This window comes from Buteo buteo, chromosome 26 (assembly GCF_964188355.1).
Source record: "Buteo buteo chromosome 26, bButBut1.hap1.1, whole genome shotgun sequence".
NCBI lineage: Eukaryota > Metazoa > Chordata > Aves > Accipitriformes > Accipitridae > Buteo > Buteo buteo.
Genome location: NC_134196.1, coordinates 10,732,405 through 10,749,435, shown reverse-complemented (window position 1 = coordinate 10,749,435; position 17,031 = coordinate 10,732,405). Strand labels below are relative to the sequence as shown.

The 17,031-nt window shown below is 40.9% G+C and overlaps 1 protein-coding gene and 1 long non-coding RNA gene across 3 annotated transcripts in view; one reads left to right on the top strand and one right to left on the bottom strand.

Moving 5' to 3' along the window:
- SYT1 (synaptotagmin 1) overlaps nt 1-2,845 on the top strand; it is a 350,563-nt gene extending 347,718 nt beyond the window's left edge. Inside the window, 1 exon segment of the mRNA XM_075057975.1 lies at nt 1,802-2,845. Within this exon segment, the coding sequence (XP_074914076.1) occupies nt 1,802-2,008 (207 nt within the window). The 3' untranslated portion in view covers nt 2,009-2,845.
- Nucleotides 2,846-4,259: 1,414 nt separating this feature from the next.
- Nucleotides 4,260-15,718, bottom strand: LOC142044948 (uncharacterized). 2 transcript variants are annotated; one of them, XR_012654461.1, is made up of 4 exons: nt 15,457-15,718; nt 15,248-15,313; nt 13,773-14,083; nt 4,260-7,749 (listed from the first exon to the last, which is right to left on the bottom strand). It is a non-coding gene; the product is annotated as an uncharacterized LOC142044948 (long non-coding RNA). The 2 variants fall into 2 exon arrangements; XR_012654462.1 differs by having other exon boundaries at nt 13,773-14,080.
- Nucleotides 15,719-17,031: the final 1,313 nt, after the last annotated feature.

Here is a 17,031-nt window from a genome sequence, read left to right as displayed (position 1 = left end):
TGTTTACAGTGCTCACTGTTGTCTTATGATTAATAATAATAAAAAAATTCAATAGTAACTAGCCCCCAAGCTTCTAGATAGAGCAGGCAACTTTTTTTGTACCGTAAAATAATAGTCTTATGCTTACTTTTTAGACCTGTGATTGTACCATACATCTAAAATATAAATGTTCATTTGGGGAGGTACCATCAACATTAAAAGTGAGTGTATTGCAAACAGCAACACTGAAACATCATTTTGGCATTTAGAAATACCTGCTTCAGGATATTGCCTTTTATTGTGAGTGCTCTGGGGAGATGATGTACGCTTTTGTCATCAGCAACTATATAAATACTTTAGTGCCTGTTGGAATCATCTCTTTCTCTGGCTCAGTGAATTGTACAATCTTGTAGGGGAATGGACTCTATAAAATAGACCTCATGGGCCTGGTTTTGCAGATATACTTGAAAGAGTCAGTTACTTTTAAAAGATAATCTTATTACTAGCACTGAAATTAATCATTCTAGTAAGAAATCCAGATAGTACATATATTTAAAGCCTTGAATTTTAAAACCTGGTGCTTGAGAATAAAAGATTTTTCTGGAAGAAATTTGTTTCAGGGAATTTCTTCCTCCAACTCAGGAAACTCAGACTGTAATAAGGAGCTGGGTCCAGTTATCATGGGAAAGAAAGGAATCAGGAAAAGAACTGTATGTTCATCTTTAAAAATAAAGCTCCCCAAGGAGAAGCGTTTACAACTTGTTAACAGCCTTGGGCCGATTTTACTAACTTAGATGCTATTGGGGAAGAACACCACTCGACTGAAGGAATAGCTGTTTGTGCTCTTTCAACAAATATTAATGACCTGAAGGAGAGGAATGTGTGCATGTGCACGCAAATCCATACACAAATGCCTGGCTTGAACATCACCTCCCAGTGTGCCCCAGTCTAAGTGAATGGAAAATTGTCTATGAGCTGTGACAGATGGGCTCGCACAGATTTTGTGGGAATAGTTTAGCCCCTTTTGCCAGAGATCACTGTTCCTACGGCAGAAGTGGCACTCCAACGCCGCTGCGTCAGAGCCCCGAGACAGCGGGGTTTATACTTCTTTCCAACCCCCCGAGCATGCAGCCTGTTTTCTAGACTCCTTTATAAATACATAGACTTTACACAGTATACACACATACTTACACATGCGCACATGCACACACAGAGGTGAGTACGTGTGTGTGTCTATGTCTATAGTAACCATAAGGGCTATCTTCTGAACTTATCTGAAAATAACTGATTAGCATGCAGGATGGATGGGTAAGAGTTGTTTAGAAGCAGAAAAGCGATTAACAGAATAGAGTATGACATTGCAAATGTTAACTTGGGGTAGAGCTGTTTCTGAATTTTAACTGCTAACATATTTACTTAAACAATAATGATGTGTTAAATTGCACTACTTTTAAATTAGCTTAAGATCTCCCTTTTAGCCCTACAGCCTTCCAGCAGTCTTAAGTCTTCAATAACAACCAAAAAATCCATACGTTGTTAATCTGTTAAAGGAAAAAAAATCAACCTCAATTCCCATGTGAAGCTCTTCGATGCAAGGGGGCAAGTTTCAAGTTAACAGGGAGGCTGTGAACTTAATTTTATTTGGGAATCTCACAGGAAGCAAAGACAACAGTTTGAATTTGGTGCTCGCTGGGGAAACCTGCTCTGGCTGTCACAGACTTACCCCCTTCACGGAGTGCCCGTTGTTTTCTGTCCCAAGATTCATCCCTGCCCGCCTTCCCCTCGCGGTCACGCTCACTGGTCTTTCTCTCTCTCGTTGTAGAAAGTGCAAATTGTTGTGACTGTTTTGGACTATGACAAGATTGGCAAGAACGATGCCATCGGGAAAGTCTTTGTGGGCTACAACAGCACCGGAGCGGAGCTGCGGCATTGGTCAGACATGTTGGCCAACCCTCGGCGGCCCATTGCACAGTGGCACACCTTACAGCCCGAGGAGGAGGTAGATGCCATGCTGGCAGTCAAGAAGTAAATTAAATTAAATTAAATTATGAAGAAGAAAAAAAGAAGAAGCCTTTCTGCATTTGCCCACATAGTGCTCTTTAGCCAGTATCTGTAAATACCTCAGTAATATGGGTCCTTTCATTTCCAGCCATGTGGTCCTGACACAGATCAGTTGTACTTTTAAATTCCTGTTTTAATTTGCACAAATTTAAATGTAGAGAGCCCTCTAAAGGCGCTTCATTTCACCACTGCCCCCCCAGATCTACTCTTCTTTTAAGCAATATGATGTGTAGATAGAGCATGACAGAAATTATTTATTGTATCACACAGTTGTATATATACACCAGTATGCTGAGAATTTATTTCTAGTTTGTGTATTTGTATGTTGTAAGCGTTTCCTAATCTGTGTATATCTAGATGTTTTTAATAAGATGTTCTATTTTAAATTATGTAAATTGACTGAGATATAGGAGAGCTGATAATATATTATAGGGTAACTATTGTACCGTCTGCATTCCAGAAAAAAAATTCCAACTTGTAAGGCACTAGTAGTGTTACACTGACATCTTAAAGGACAACTTAAATCTGAGCTTTCAACTGGACCACCCTAATAACACGCTACGCGTCCACAGTGAATCTTGGAGGGGCAAATCCAATTGGGTAGACTTCTTTCACAGGCAACTTAGCATGATCTGAGCAGCTCCGTGGCTGACCTCAAGGAGATGTAGCCAGAAGCCAGGATATAATTTTTTTGTATATATTCCAAAGCAAACACGTAACAGACTGAAATGGCTTTAGATTGAAAGTTGAGGAAGCAGTTCCATAGGAGGCAACGACTTCATCGAACATACAAAGTAAGACCATTGCAGAGGTTGTGCAGGGAGGGGGGGGGCGGGGAGGGGGGAAGACGCAGCAGTAGCGAAACGCTGCCACAAAAACAAGAGTAGCTCTCCGTTATCACCTTTATACAAAATTTGCATACTGTGAATTCCATCTACGATTTCACATTATAATGAGTTTGCACATTAGACTTTGTAACAAAATATTTTATTATACTAACTCAGATTAGAAGGAATGCAGAATATTTTTTAGACACAGCCGTGTGAGTTTATTATACGAAATAGTTTCATGGTAAACAGACAGTATTGTAATCCCATCAGAAGATGACAAAATTTAGCCATAGTTCTAAATGCACTTCAAAGTAAGCCAAAAGAGAACAGCTAGTGACCTTTTATATACTATTTATACTTAAGTTTTAATTTGTCCTTTAAAAAAAAGTGAAAACAAAGAACAAGTTCTAGAAAACTGAAGCAACCTCTTCTGTATACTAGATGCTCGTTTCAGGAGGAGTTTTTAAATGTTTTCAATGTTATTATGTAGTAAATGGCACTATTATGAAGCTACTAGTCATTCCATAAGAGTCTTGAAAGACTGCTCTGTGTATCACTGTGACTGCCGTGTGTGCTTAGAAATGTAGTTTTCTCAGTGGATAGCAATCAATTTATTCCGTAGTGATATTGTAATAATACTGCCATTCCCTTCTACTGCACTGCCGAAGGAACGCATAGCACAAGCAGTTCTAGTTATTACGGACCAATTTAGAACTGGAGAGCTATGCCGGGGACAAGGATGCTCTATTGAATGGGTTGACCACGCAGCATTTTGTCAAGCCCTGTGCAATACTCTACATTTCCAACCTCCCTCGCCCCCCGCCGCTTTACTGTAGATAGTCATCTTACAGCTAGCCAGCATGTCATCTCAGCTTGTACCATCTCATCAAGTCATTTAGGGCATCACTTCTATCTCGTGTACTGTCCTTTGAGGCCCCTCACTTATCTTTCCAAGCTGTGAATATATTTATAATGCTTCAAAGAGTTCATTATTTTCAGCAATGCAAACTACCCCAAAAATGTGGAAACGCTACACCTTTTGGAGGGAGGCATGAGAATTAACCATTAACATTCTTACTAATTGTACCTTAACAGAAGTTACTGAAAACAAAGAACAAAGATGAATGTAATCAGGCAACTGTGTACTGAAAACTGAATTCCACAGCTCCCTCAAGGCTCTGACAGTCTGAGAGGTCAGTGCCGTGATGGCCAAGCACCAATGTTTTCAGTACACTGAGGGTAAAAAAGCAGCCGAGAAGTGGAAGGAGAATAAAAGGCTGGATCTCTCCCCCCCCTCCAAAAGTGAGACTAGCAAGACCCATTTTCTTTGTTTTTTACATGAAACACGGAAAAAACACAAGCGAGACATTTTCTGATAGAAACAGGCGCATACATGCAAAGCATCAAGCTGGAATACTTTAAAATCTTAACCTTAAGGACCAAACCCCACCAAAGAGAAGAAGTAGACAGTCAGCTTTCCAGCATAAGAGCTTCATGGTCTCCAACTTTCAGTTGTTCATTCAGGATAGCCGCAGGTTCAAACTGCCAGGACTGACTCATTGTGTTAAGGTATTCTTAATGCTTTCTCTTCCTACACTGCCAGACTGAACACGTCACCATAGAACTGGTTTGTAAGGTACGATGATTCTCAAGAGACTGAACCTGCCGTGTGACCAAGATGACATTTTCATCCTCAAAGAAGCCACATGTACCTTTCTGACAAAGCTGTGTGAAGTATTAGAATCTGATGCTGTAGAAAGATCCTAGTTGCCTTTGTGTATATTTACTGCCTGCTTGAGTGTTTCTCTGTGTGGGTTTTCTCTGTATCTTGTAGAAATGTTTGGGGTGTTTTATCCTGCCATATCGCTCGTGGCCCGCGAGCTGACAACTTTAGCCGTATTTTACCTTCATTTTTGATGAGGTGGTTTATATTTTGTTTCACTTTGTGTAGTGACTTCCCACAGTAGAGTTTTCCAATTGTCGTTAAAATAACATACATATTACACAGATATTCAATAAAAATGTTTTATTTCCTGTTGATGTTCTAGTGTTTCTCTTTTGATCTAAAATTTTGAAAAGACATTTCACTCTAGGACTTCAGCACAATCATAAACTTTGAAGTATCATTGCAAGTGTAATAGCTCAGCACTTTTCGAGGGTTTGTGAAAAGCGGCTTTCATCAGTGTGGTCTGCTTTAAGGTGGTCACAGCCAGCAGCGCTCCAGTACAGGAATTCTCCACCTCTATTGCAGAGTAAGAACTATTACCTTGTTTTCCCAAGAGCCTGATTTTTCACCTCCAAAAACATCACTCTCTATCAAAACATGGACTAGTTTCTATACCACGATAAAAATCGCAAGTAGTTACCTACACACCAGTACTCTTCAAGCCAATTGTGTTAGAGCTATGATTGAAGTTTTCTTCTGGAGAGAGATGGCGTATTTTTACCTACATTCAAGAACTACTTCTAAGCTGGCCATAAAAATCAAGCCTCATGTGAACTAAATCATTAAATAAAAGCTTAAACTGTATAAGAGGCAGAGGGAGGAGGTATGGGAGGAAGCGAATCCACAAACAAAAAGTGATTGAAAACATTGTGCTATGAAACATTTTAAGTTCCTGAGTCTATGAAGAGAAACAGCTTAAAAAAAAAAAAAAAAAACAAAACACAAAAACGCCAAAACAACAAAAAACTCACCCAAAACCCCCAAACCTGTAGCCATGTTTGTTTTATGTGACCATTTTCCACAGCAATCCCCCCCACCCCCTTGCTTTTTCCCCAGTCTCAAGAGAAATATGCCCATTCCTTTCAGGAACCACACTGATACGCACCAGTTTAACCACAGCCGTTGTTAAAAGAGGCCTTATTACGAGTTAGAGCTCATTGTAAATATTTTCAGGGCTGACCCTTTTCCCTATTCCCACTGCTCAGAAAGCACCCTTTTTTTTTTTTTCATCATCTAGTGTCAATGAGCACCAAATGGACTGATGCTACTCTCGGCGAGCGAGAGCAGGCCGACATCTCCTGGCGATCTGGAGAGCAGTTACTCTTCCAAAACTGTGAATGAGTAGAGTCTGTGTCTGCAGCTTTACCAATCCGCTGTGAGGTGACGCCTGCTTGGTGTGCGGGAGCTGAGGTAACACTCCCGTGGTGCAGTGTGGTTCCCCACAGATAAAGGCAGGTGCCACATCATGGAGGTATGAGATGCTGCTGCTCCCTTTGCCATCTAAGATGTTGCATCATCAGACCAAGCACTTACTTCCCTCAGAGAAGCAGTTTGCTTCAGAGCAGACCCAAATCTATCAAAGTCAATAAATAAAAATACTTTGATCCAGGTTCTATATGCTCCGGCCATTTTTGCAGATCTTGAGCATACCAAAATGACATCTTTGTCAATATCAAAAACAGTTCTTCCAACAAGGCTAATCAGTTAAAGCCAGTCATTACAACTAATGTTAGGAAAAACGCTTCACATAATAGCTGTTATACTAAGTGGGAAAAGCAGCAAAAATTACCGATTTTATTCAGCTCATGTAACCTCTAATCAACTGTCAAAAAAAACATTCTTCCCAACTGACAGACTGTTACCAAAGCAAAGGATCTACATCTCTCGATCACTTTTCACATCATGAGTCAATGAAAGTTAATTGCCTGTTAGTTATGCAAAGCAAGAATTAGAACATTATATTTCCTGATTACTCTAACACTCAATTCCCTTATTTATTTATGCATTAGCATTTTACTCCAGGCTGCCAGTTCAGTTTCTTATATACATACTGACCTGCTTTTCAGAACATAACATCTACCAAATTCACGCAGCCCCTATTTTCAGTGTCAGTTCAGACACCGTTGTTCATCCAGGCATTAAAGAAAGTCTGGAAAAGGGTTTTTCTATACATACCACAAGAACTTTTACCCAGTCTTAGTTACATTTACCTTATATGCAGTAAATCTGTTTATATTCAATATAGCGATTACTTTTAACATTGCACCAGAAAGCAGTTCCAAAAGCATGTGACAAACCAGTACAGGGAAGACTTTATGTAGTACTTTGTGACTAACACCTGCAGCAACGTTTTCAGACACAAGAACCGTACGAAGAGAGTTATTTCAAGATTATGCTGTACTCAACATGAAAAAATAAAGTTCTACAAACAAATGATCTAGACGTCCTTAATGGAGCTTATTAAGAGGCCAAATAGGTTGGAGAAGTGAAGACAGTTCTTCCAGGCTTTTGGGGTAAAGATGGAGAGAGCAGGTAGTACAGTCTTTTTGTTCAATGCCGGCACTGTGCAGTAACATACTGAGATTTTGAACAGCCATTTAGACCAAAAAAGCCCAAACCAACAGTTTCATCTTCTGACAGAACCAGTCCTATCAGTTTGACAGCTCACATTTAATTTCAGTCAACCATTTCATATCCTTGTACACTCTCTTATTACTTACAAGGAAAGCACACAGTAGGCGATGCACTGATGTTACGCACCAAATAGAGCCGACATCAGTTTTTCTCCTAAACAAAAGACCAATGCACAGAAGTGGTAAAATATTCTCTACTCCACTAATCAAGATCATTCCACAACCCTACACAAACCTCCCTAATTTTGCTCACATCCTCCCAGAGCCCAGGAAATCTCCTCTCCTTGTATTTATTGTATTCACATCCATGTACCTTAGTCTAGAAGATTTCATGACTCTTTTCTAAGAAGCAGCAGCACCCACTGGCACCAAGAGGTGGTTCCAAAACCCTGACATGGATCTGTCATTGAGGAGTTCCAGATTAGGCTCAGGCTGTATTTGTCTTCTCCCTGGGACCATCCATCACAAGGAGGAGGATTTCTGGCTGTAAATCCTGATTGAAAGCCTGACAGGTTGGAACCTGGAATACAACACTGAAGTCAATTATTTCACACTTAGTCAGAAACATTATCATCCACTCGTTCTGGTGAAAGATAGACTCTGAGACTCAGTAATTTGCATCCTGCTCAAGATGGGTTTTTTCTTCATGAAATTGGCAATATTATTAAACCAATTTTTTTTGAGATATAGTTTCTGTGACGTTCACAGAGTCAAAGTGGTTTTCATATATTTTCTTTCTTTCAAATACAAGGCTGCTTCTATTGTTTAAGTCAGTTAAGAATCTGTAAGCCAACTCTTCAAAGTTAATAAGTGGCTAAATTATTTAATTGGCTTGAACTCCTTGCTTCATCAAACTTAAGAGTTTCACTCACTCCTGTCCAACCATACACCTTGATCTGACACTGATTGATACGCAAAAGCCCTGAGAGAAGGCTATCAAGGAAATTAAGTAATCAGAGTGACTGACAGTCTTTTTCATGGATTAAATGAAGATTAAATGGTCAAATTTCAGCATAGTGTAAGATTAAGGGTGGGGTGCTAAGAGGTCCATTGTTGCAGATGAATATTTATTAATGATCTAGAAAACAGATGAGTGAGTTGACAAAAGTTAGTATGTGGCATGAAATTGTTTCAGCTGGAGCAGACCTAAATTACGAGGACATCTCTAATTTCGTATATTGAGAAACAAGTACCCAGACAGGCACTTCAACTCAAATGTTTTTGATCACCCAAATATTCTTTCTTCTGTGAACAGTAGTACAAAAATGTCTGTAAAGATGATCTCAAATAGGAAGAGAAGGTAGGAGAGCTGGTCAAGCCATTAAGGCAAATAAAGGCAGAACCACTTTTTTTGTACAGGAATTGCTGACAGAAAAATAGATTTGTCTTCTCAGTAGTCTCTAAGAACATAATGAAAGCTTATTATGAAGTGGAAATACACAAAGGATGTTCAAATTACTATCCTCATATACATATTTAGACTTCATATATGTTATTTGGAGTATGTTTCGTTGTAGACATGCTTCACACACCCACAGAACATGCCTACGTGTCCCAGCAGAGCACTGCGTGCAGTCGCCAGGATGCTTCTTGACTTCAGTAAGGACATTTCTCCCTTACAGTGACTACTGCCACTGAGACAGAGCTCCCTCTATGCAAATATCTCAAAGCGCTTATCAAAGATCACATGAAGCCTTGAAAAATACCTATTGGAAAACTGGAAAATACTATCCCATTAAAAGCTGTCATATGATCTGGTATAGAGTAAAAAGCTCTCCATGGCAGTTGAATCAGGTATGCTCAAACACCGCATATAAAAAAGAATCAAGCGAGTCCTTGGCAGAAAGAAGTTGTAAAAAGTAAATCTAAAAAGAGCCAATCTTGAAGGAAATGTAACACATTTATGGAGATTGCATAAATGAACAGAAAAATAAATGTGGGGCAAATGAATAAATATATACCCTAGCTACAGACTTCTACCATACTAGAGAAGAAGCATCTAGCTACAGATTTGTACCAAAGACAATTCCTACCTAAGCCACATACTGTCCTGTGTTTGAGCCTTCCAGGTCTCCAGAATAAAAACCTGAGGAGACTCCGGTTATCACTGTTGCTTTGCTCCATGCTTCTGAAAAGAGTCTTTTTTTCCACACAGAAAGAATTACATCTCCCACTCCAACCCAGTCATGAGGAGAATTGGTTAATGCTCTCACTCCTTGGATTTAACACAAATAGCTGCCTGAAAGGTTTGAGCACCGTGACCATAATTAAATCTGCAATAATTAGTAATGCAACAACAGCAAGCAAGAAAAGCAAGCAAGCTTCTCCAGCTGACATTTTTTAAAGTACAGATAACACAGAGGAATAAATTGGGGAAAAAAATGCAGGAAGAAAAAGAAATCACTTGCAGATCAGGGGACCAAATCTTTGTCTCTTGCCATATAGCCCCAGGCCACACAATCTTGTTTTTGTCTTTCCCCAAGTCACTGCCCATGACTTGACTTTCCCCATGTCAACAGAGCCACAAGATCTCTTCCAACTAAACTTTTGATCCCATGTTTGCTACTGTTTATGTTGTAATTACCGTGCTCCCTAATCCAGCTGAGCACAAGCTGTTCTGTTGTTGATTCTTTTCAGGCTTCCGTTGCTCCACTTCTGCTTAGCCAACTTTCCTTTCCTTTCTAAAGTTTATTCAAGCACTTTGTGACAACTGGTGCCTAACAATCTCTTAGGAACATGGGTTCAGGTAAAAACACTGAGTTGCAAAAGCCTTTGCAACCAGTTATTACTTGTTTCAGAGTATAAATCAGAAAGATGCTACAGTGTTTCATGTCTTGCCACAATATAATACCTTTCTCTACATATGCAGTCAAAAGCATACTTTTTTCATGATCTTATTCTATACCTTATTAGCAATGATGAGTCATACCAGCACTTCAAAGAAGCGTAGTAGCACTTTTGATGGAGAAGAAATGTGATGGACTGGGTGACACCAAGGGCTTTTTTTTCCTCCCCTGCACCAGAAATTCTAAATCAGTTCCCACCACAACTTTCATCATCTCAAGTGCCTTCATCAAATCTCCAGTAACCCTTTCCCTAAGAGAGAGCGAACACTCTCTTTGCCTAGGGCCGTAATGCAAGCCCATTTCATTATAACCAAGGTAGTTGAACAATCAGCATGAACTGCACATTAGCCTCAGCCAGTCTCCTCCCAACCTTGTTTGAAGTTGGTGGCACAAGTACTTCTCCTCTGATCACAGGCTAAGAGGACTATCTCTACTCAAGCTGACTGAGGCCGGCGTGACTCACATTCTCTCTTTGAGACATCTCACGGGGAACAAACTTTTGGTCGCATCACTATCTCCTACCTACTTCCAGTTATCTGAAAAGGCAAAATTTACATGATACAGAGTAGACAGCAAACATTAAATAAAATGTCAATACAGGTGAAATAAAAGCAAAGTTCACTGGAATCTAGGTTTTAAAATGCATTGAAAAAATAAGCAAATTAAAAGCATTAACTATCAAGGAACTCTTTCATTTTCTTGCTAGCCAGGCTAACGGTTTTATAGCATCTTCACTTTCCTTTGTACGTGTGTGCATTCGTTATCTCCTGGGTGACAGCTCCATAAATCCTCTCACCCTCTTGATATGTTCAAGGATAGATGAGAAGCTCCTTCATGACCGAATATTTCACGTCCCTGCACAATTACACAGCACGTTCCTTGACTAGCAGCTCAAATACAAATATGCACTGGCACCCTGTATTCCTCAGCACCTCCAAAAGAGTAGGGGTCCTTCACACGTAAGCAGCAGCGCACCATTCCTTGCTGAGCATATGACATGGCATATACCACACTTTCCCACTTCATTCACACTCACTTTGTTGCCATGTTCAACTTCTTTTCCTATTGTTCGCAGCACACAGACTTCTGATCCACAGTTTGGGCACCTGGGCATTACTATACTGCAAATGCTAGCCATATACATTCCAGAGCCACAGCAAAAGGCTTCAAGATCCCTACCTTTTAACATTGCAAATCTGAAGTTATCATTGACACAATCAGCTAAACAATCATATTATCATCAGCCAAGTTATCTTACTCAAAACTGTCTGGATTTTCAATGTCCTTAAAGGTTGTCATACTCTTCCTTAGAGTGAAAAAGAGAAAAAATTAAGAGAGAGAAAGAGAGAAGATTAATGCTATTTCCTGATCATCTCATTAATATATTTACACATGGTGGTGTAGAACAGCCACTTACTGTGACATGGGTTTGCAGAGCTAGGTCAGTTTTCAAAATCCTGCAAGAACTGTATCCTTTTCATCTGAACTACTTAGAACATATGAAAACATTTGATCCTGTTAATTACCTAAAACAGTTATCTGTGAAGTGTATTTGGTCTTACTAGCAGCAAGATGGTCTCTTCCTTGCCACGCAACACGATTCAACACATGCCTGGTCACACAGCCACAGGGTACTACTCATCAGGGGGAAGAAAAATCCCAGCACTTTGGAAATTACTGATCTGGATAATACCATGAAATAACTGATTGCATATCCAAAGAAGGGCAATGAAGCTGGTGAAGGACCTGGAGCAAAAGTCCTATGAGGAGCAGCTGAGGGACCTGAGGTTGTTTAACCTGGAGAAAAGGAGGCTGAGAGGAGACCTGATCGCTCTCTACAACTACCTGAAAGGAGGCTGGAGCCAGGTGAGTGTCAGTCTTTTCTCCCAAGTAACAAGCTATAGAACAAGGGGAAATGGCCTCAAGTTGTGCCAGGGGAGGTTTAAGTTGGATATTAGGAAAAATTTCTTCACCAAAAGGGTTGTCAAGCATTGGAACAGGCTGCCCAGGGAAATGGTGGGGTCACCATCCCTGGAGGTGTTTAAAAGGTAGATGTGGCACTTGGGGACATGGTTTAGTGGTGGACTTGGCAGTGTTAGGTTAATGGTTGGTCTCCATGATCTTAAAGGTCTTTTCCAACCTAAACGATTCTGTGATTCCTAATGCATGGCTCCTGCAGGCTGCCTGGAGATACAGTTCAGTGTCAGCCCAGGGTGTAATAACCAAAACCAAGGAGTTAATAAGGAGCAGCGTGATATTTGCTTAGTTTACACATACAGGCAGGCAGTTTTCCCATGGTTAATAAGCGCGGTGTGTGTAGCAAAGACTTAGGGTCAGGTCTTTCCCTTCACCAGAACTGCAGGGTGAAATGAGGAACAGCCTGCCGAGGGGCAGCTAAGGTCTTCAGCTTGGGCAGAATTGGATTTTGCACCAGCCCCTTTTGCTTCCCCTTGCTCCCTACTTGGCATAAAAGGCATACAAGGAAGTTGGTAGGTTCACTGGTAAACGCAACAGCAAGGAGCCAGCACAGCCGTACTTCAGGGATGTCCAGCATTAGTCCCATCAGTCCCATGACCCCATCAGCCACCACCTCTCACCCGCCAGCTGCACCAGTGTTGGCTTAACCTCCCCAAGCTTCTCACCTCCACATCAGTGAGCATCAGTTCATGCACAGGCGTGGCCGATCCATCTTCTGTGCTGATCCTGTCACTAAAATCAGGGTAAAACACTGCCTTTGTATGTACCCCATGGCTAGATGTACCCTGTATTTTCTGTTCTACAGTCCAGGGCTGCATTTCCCAAACCTTCTCTAATCCCAACCACCGCTGTAGCTGTTTTTTTGTTGGGCTTACCATCCTAGTTAATTGAACTTCCAGTGTACTTAGGAGCTAATTAAGTAATCGCTGGCCTGACTGGCAGTATGCTATATTGCGATGATCAGGTTTTACTCCTGACTGGCTTTTTTTCAGGGAATCTTATGTAATCTACTTCACATTTCTGCTACCTCTGTTTCCACGTATGTAACTAGGAAACAAGAATCTTTATCTCTTTGAGAATTTGAGGAAGAGAGTTTTGTAGGAAGTATGTAACAGAGTTGTATATTAGCAATACCACTAGTTCCATAATTAGGAACTTCTATCACCCTTTTTCAACATGCTGTATAAACCTTGCCCATCATATCTAAATAATTATTTCAGTAATGAGTTGGTAAGCATTATTACTCTTCTTCTGTAGACAGAAACTGAATGCCACTTATCTGACCTCAGGTCGGCAATACGCCACACAGGGCTGCAGCAGCGATTAGAGTTTTGGTTCTGACACAGCTCAAACCTCAAGAGTATATGGATGCTCTCACTCAGCCGTAAAGCATCACCAAAAAGTTCTTAAAGATTTCACAAAGCTGTTGTGCAGTACCATGTGAGGAGTCACAGTAGACACTAGTCACTGCTACTCAGTGGTACGATACATGCCACCATGCATTTCTACCTGTAAACGAAACCACTGTTTTGAAAACCAACCATTGTCTTCCACAAGAAACACATCCTACCACCCCCAGTAAGAGTTGTGCCAAGGTAAAGAAAGGGTATGCCATGTGCAAGCAGTACACACGCTTCATTGCTCACTCAAGATGGATTAAGATGAGAAGCCTCTATGATTTCTGGATCTCGAGCATTGCAAAGCTAAATTGATGAATTACCTCTCCTTCACTTTCAGCTGTCAAGCTTCAACTTTTTTTCAGTGCAGAACATTATTTCCTTATGCTTCAATCGTTTTTCCACATTCTTTTTACTTAGTGCAGCTGCAGCTCCACTTTGTGGAAGAAGAAAGCAGAGAGTGACCCAGGTGTGTTATCTGCAGGATTGTGCAGGTTCTGAACCTGGCAGGCATATAAAAGATGTGGGTCTTCAGAATCGGCCAACAACAATTAGCGAGGACTAAGGCCATTTCTCATTCTTTTTCAACTTGAAAGGCACTCAAATCATCACCTTGCTGTATTTCTTCCTCCTACTTAGTTGTAAATAAACAAAAACAATGGTAAAATACAGCATGCAAAAAAACTGAAGGGAAATGTATTTCCTATATAACTACATATGCAACCATGGAAACTGCCTGACCACAGATTCATTTTTCATAAAGGAGGAGGAAGATTTTTCAACCTGTTCAGTACCCTGTTGAATATTCTGATAGAAATGAATGTATTCCATCTATCAAGAAATTCTCCAGTTCTAGGGCTAATGCTGGAGAAGAACTGGCATGGTTTTGAGTGTCCAGAGGCTACAGTTACGAAAGTTTTTAAAGGTATTAATTAACCAGAATAATTATATTTACAAATTCTTTTTAAAATCTGTTTTCTATACAATGGAAGAGGACTGCATTTCTGACAGGGCTACCTACTGACTGCACAGAACTGAAATGATTTTTCAAGGAAGGTGATATGGAATAGACTTTCTTTAAAAAATGCTGATACTTCTGGATGCTGCAAAATGAAGATCACTTTGTAATGAGGGTGGGGATTTGGCTTAAGACCTTTGACTATAGGTATCCACATACAGGTGTCTACAAGCGTACTTGATGCTCCATTCCAAATATAGACAGCAGAGATTTGGTCAATGAAATGGCAATTTCAGGCACAAGGCAGCGGGTGCGTGCATTAGGGAGCGACATCACTCTCAGAGCTCCAGTGACTACACCGGGAGTTCAAGCACTCGGTGCTCATGCACAGACCTGGAATTGGCACCTCAGTTTAATGTCAATTTCAAAATAAATCTCTCCCAAACCATCCAAAGTTGCCCTCTGACAAGTTGGCCCTACACAGGACAAAGCATTATTCTGGCACTTAGCTTTGAAGAGATCGTGAAATGGTTTAGGAACCCCTCTCAGTGCCAGCCCCGTCCTGTGCTTCAGCAGAGCATGCTCTCTTAATTGCAAGTTCATGTCATGTCAGACTGTGGCAAGAGCTGTAAAGCCTCACTAAGTGCTGGTCACGTCAATTTGATCAAAACCATGTCAGAATAATAGGAAGAGAGAGGAGCTGGATTATCCTTTTAGTAGGTGAGGGCATTATCTCAGCTTTGGATTTTAGGGCCAATGCTTTTAATGCTTTGTAGGCTATACTCAAACCAAACCCAGCACAGAAAAGTGGAAGCAGCTAAGGTGCTCTGAAATGCTCACCCATGACTGTTGTCTCAGTAGTTTCATTTCAGGGATGATCTTATCTGAGGAGAAAGCCCCAGGTCTCTGTGAGGAGCAGGAGATAGACATGTTCTGAACAACCTTCACAAGGCATTTGAAGACTTTTCAGGAAGCCAAACAGCAAGGGGAAAAAGTAACAAGATTTTTGACATAACGTGGAAAGTCCCGACAAGAGTACTTCAACTTACATGGAGCTCTGAAGACTACACGCAGCATTGAGGGATGGATGCCTTGCAGCAGCATAACATACAGCTCTGTCTGCTCCGGCTCACGCATGCAGGGAGAGCACCAAAAAATCAGTGGTGGCCCAAAGGAAGAACATGAGAAAGCTGGATGCCTCACTTATATACATACAGTCCTGAAGGATGGTGCAAGCAGATCTGAAGCCTTCTGGCTGAGGGCCATGCAGCAGGACAGCGTTGGTGCTGATGGAAACAGAGGGAACCACACAAAGCTCTGGCTGGGACTGCCTGCTCAAGAAGCCAGAGATGGGAGGAGAAAGTGTCTGAAAATATTTTGTTTACTTGAAAGAAATTCAAGGAACAAACACAGCTAGTAAGTGGCTACAGCATGTCCCAGGCCCAAGGACGCCATATCCTCAGCGATGTTAAGACGCAAGCAGGCATCTGGAGCACGAGCAGCAGCCCTCGTTTCAGGACTGCTGCCAAACACCCCGCGCTGATGCTGACAGTTTCAGGCTTTAAATTCCCACCAGCTCTCCACACAGACCATTCCTCTGGGGGGAGTTTGCCAAGCAGACCTCTTCGGAGAAACCGTCTTTCTTTCCAGGGTTTAATGTAACGCCAGGGAAGCGGACCATGTAAACAGTCTGAGCCTCTGAATGAAAGGAATGTAGAAAGGAATGGACATGGAAGACTAGAATGTAATTCCTGTAAACAAAACCATCAGCTTCTTTTAAATTAAACACATACCTATCTTCCTACCGCTTTGTGTATATATGCATAGCAGCTCAGTAAATTCCTGGGAAATATGAGAGGCAGTGGTCTAGCATCCAAAAAAACATTGCTTTAAGCTTTACTTAAGGAAATGAAATTTATGAGAGTCTAAAGCCTGTACTGTTATGAGGCTTTGCCGTTACGTGACAGTAGTCCCAAAGCTGCAAGTTAGATGTCAAATGCATTTTAAAAATTCATTAGACTTCACAATACAGTTAAAATGCATCTTATCTATTTGACACCTGTTAAAAAAAAAATGCTCCCCCTGCCTTTTTTTTAAATGTCATCAAAATCAATAAGTCTGCAAAGGAAACCTAGAGGAATAACTGCAAATACAGAATTTGTGTGAGATTTTGCATACGTAAATAAGGTGATGAAGCAGAAGACAACAACAATAATTCTGAGGGTTATGAAACCTTAGTATGACAATTTCACAAAAGCAGTTACGCCTTTTTTTTTTATAAGCTCTAGGGCCCTATAATGTTCTTTGTTAACTGCTGTAGAAGCCACTGTGTAGTATGGAAATGCCACCAGAAGATGTCAGGCACGGACCATGAACGGGGTGGGGGGTGGCAGGAGAGATGCCTGAACAAGCCAAGCCCACAGAAATAAACCTTCAGCTGAAAAGCACTTGACAGGCACAGATGTCATTGCCTCACACTTAAGGAAAATGCCAATTTGGGAAAAAGAGAAAACAAAGTTTCTGACGTTGTTATATCTTGAAATTAAAAGTAAAAATATCTATCTTTCTCATCTACTCTCACTAGCTCTTTTAATACTTCAGAAGAGCAATTCCAGTAAGACCTG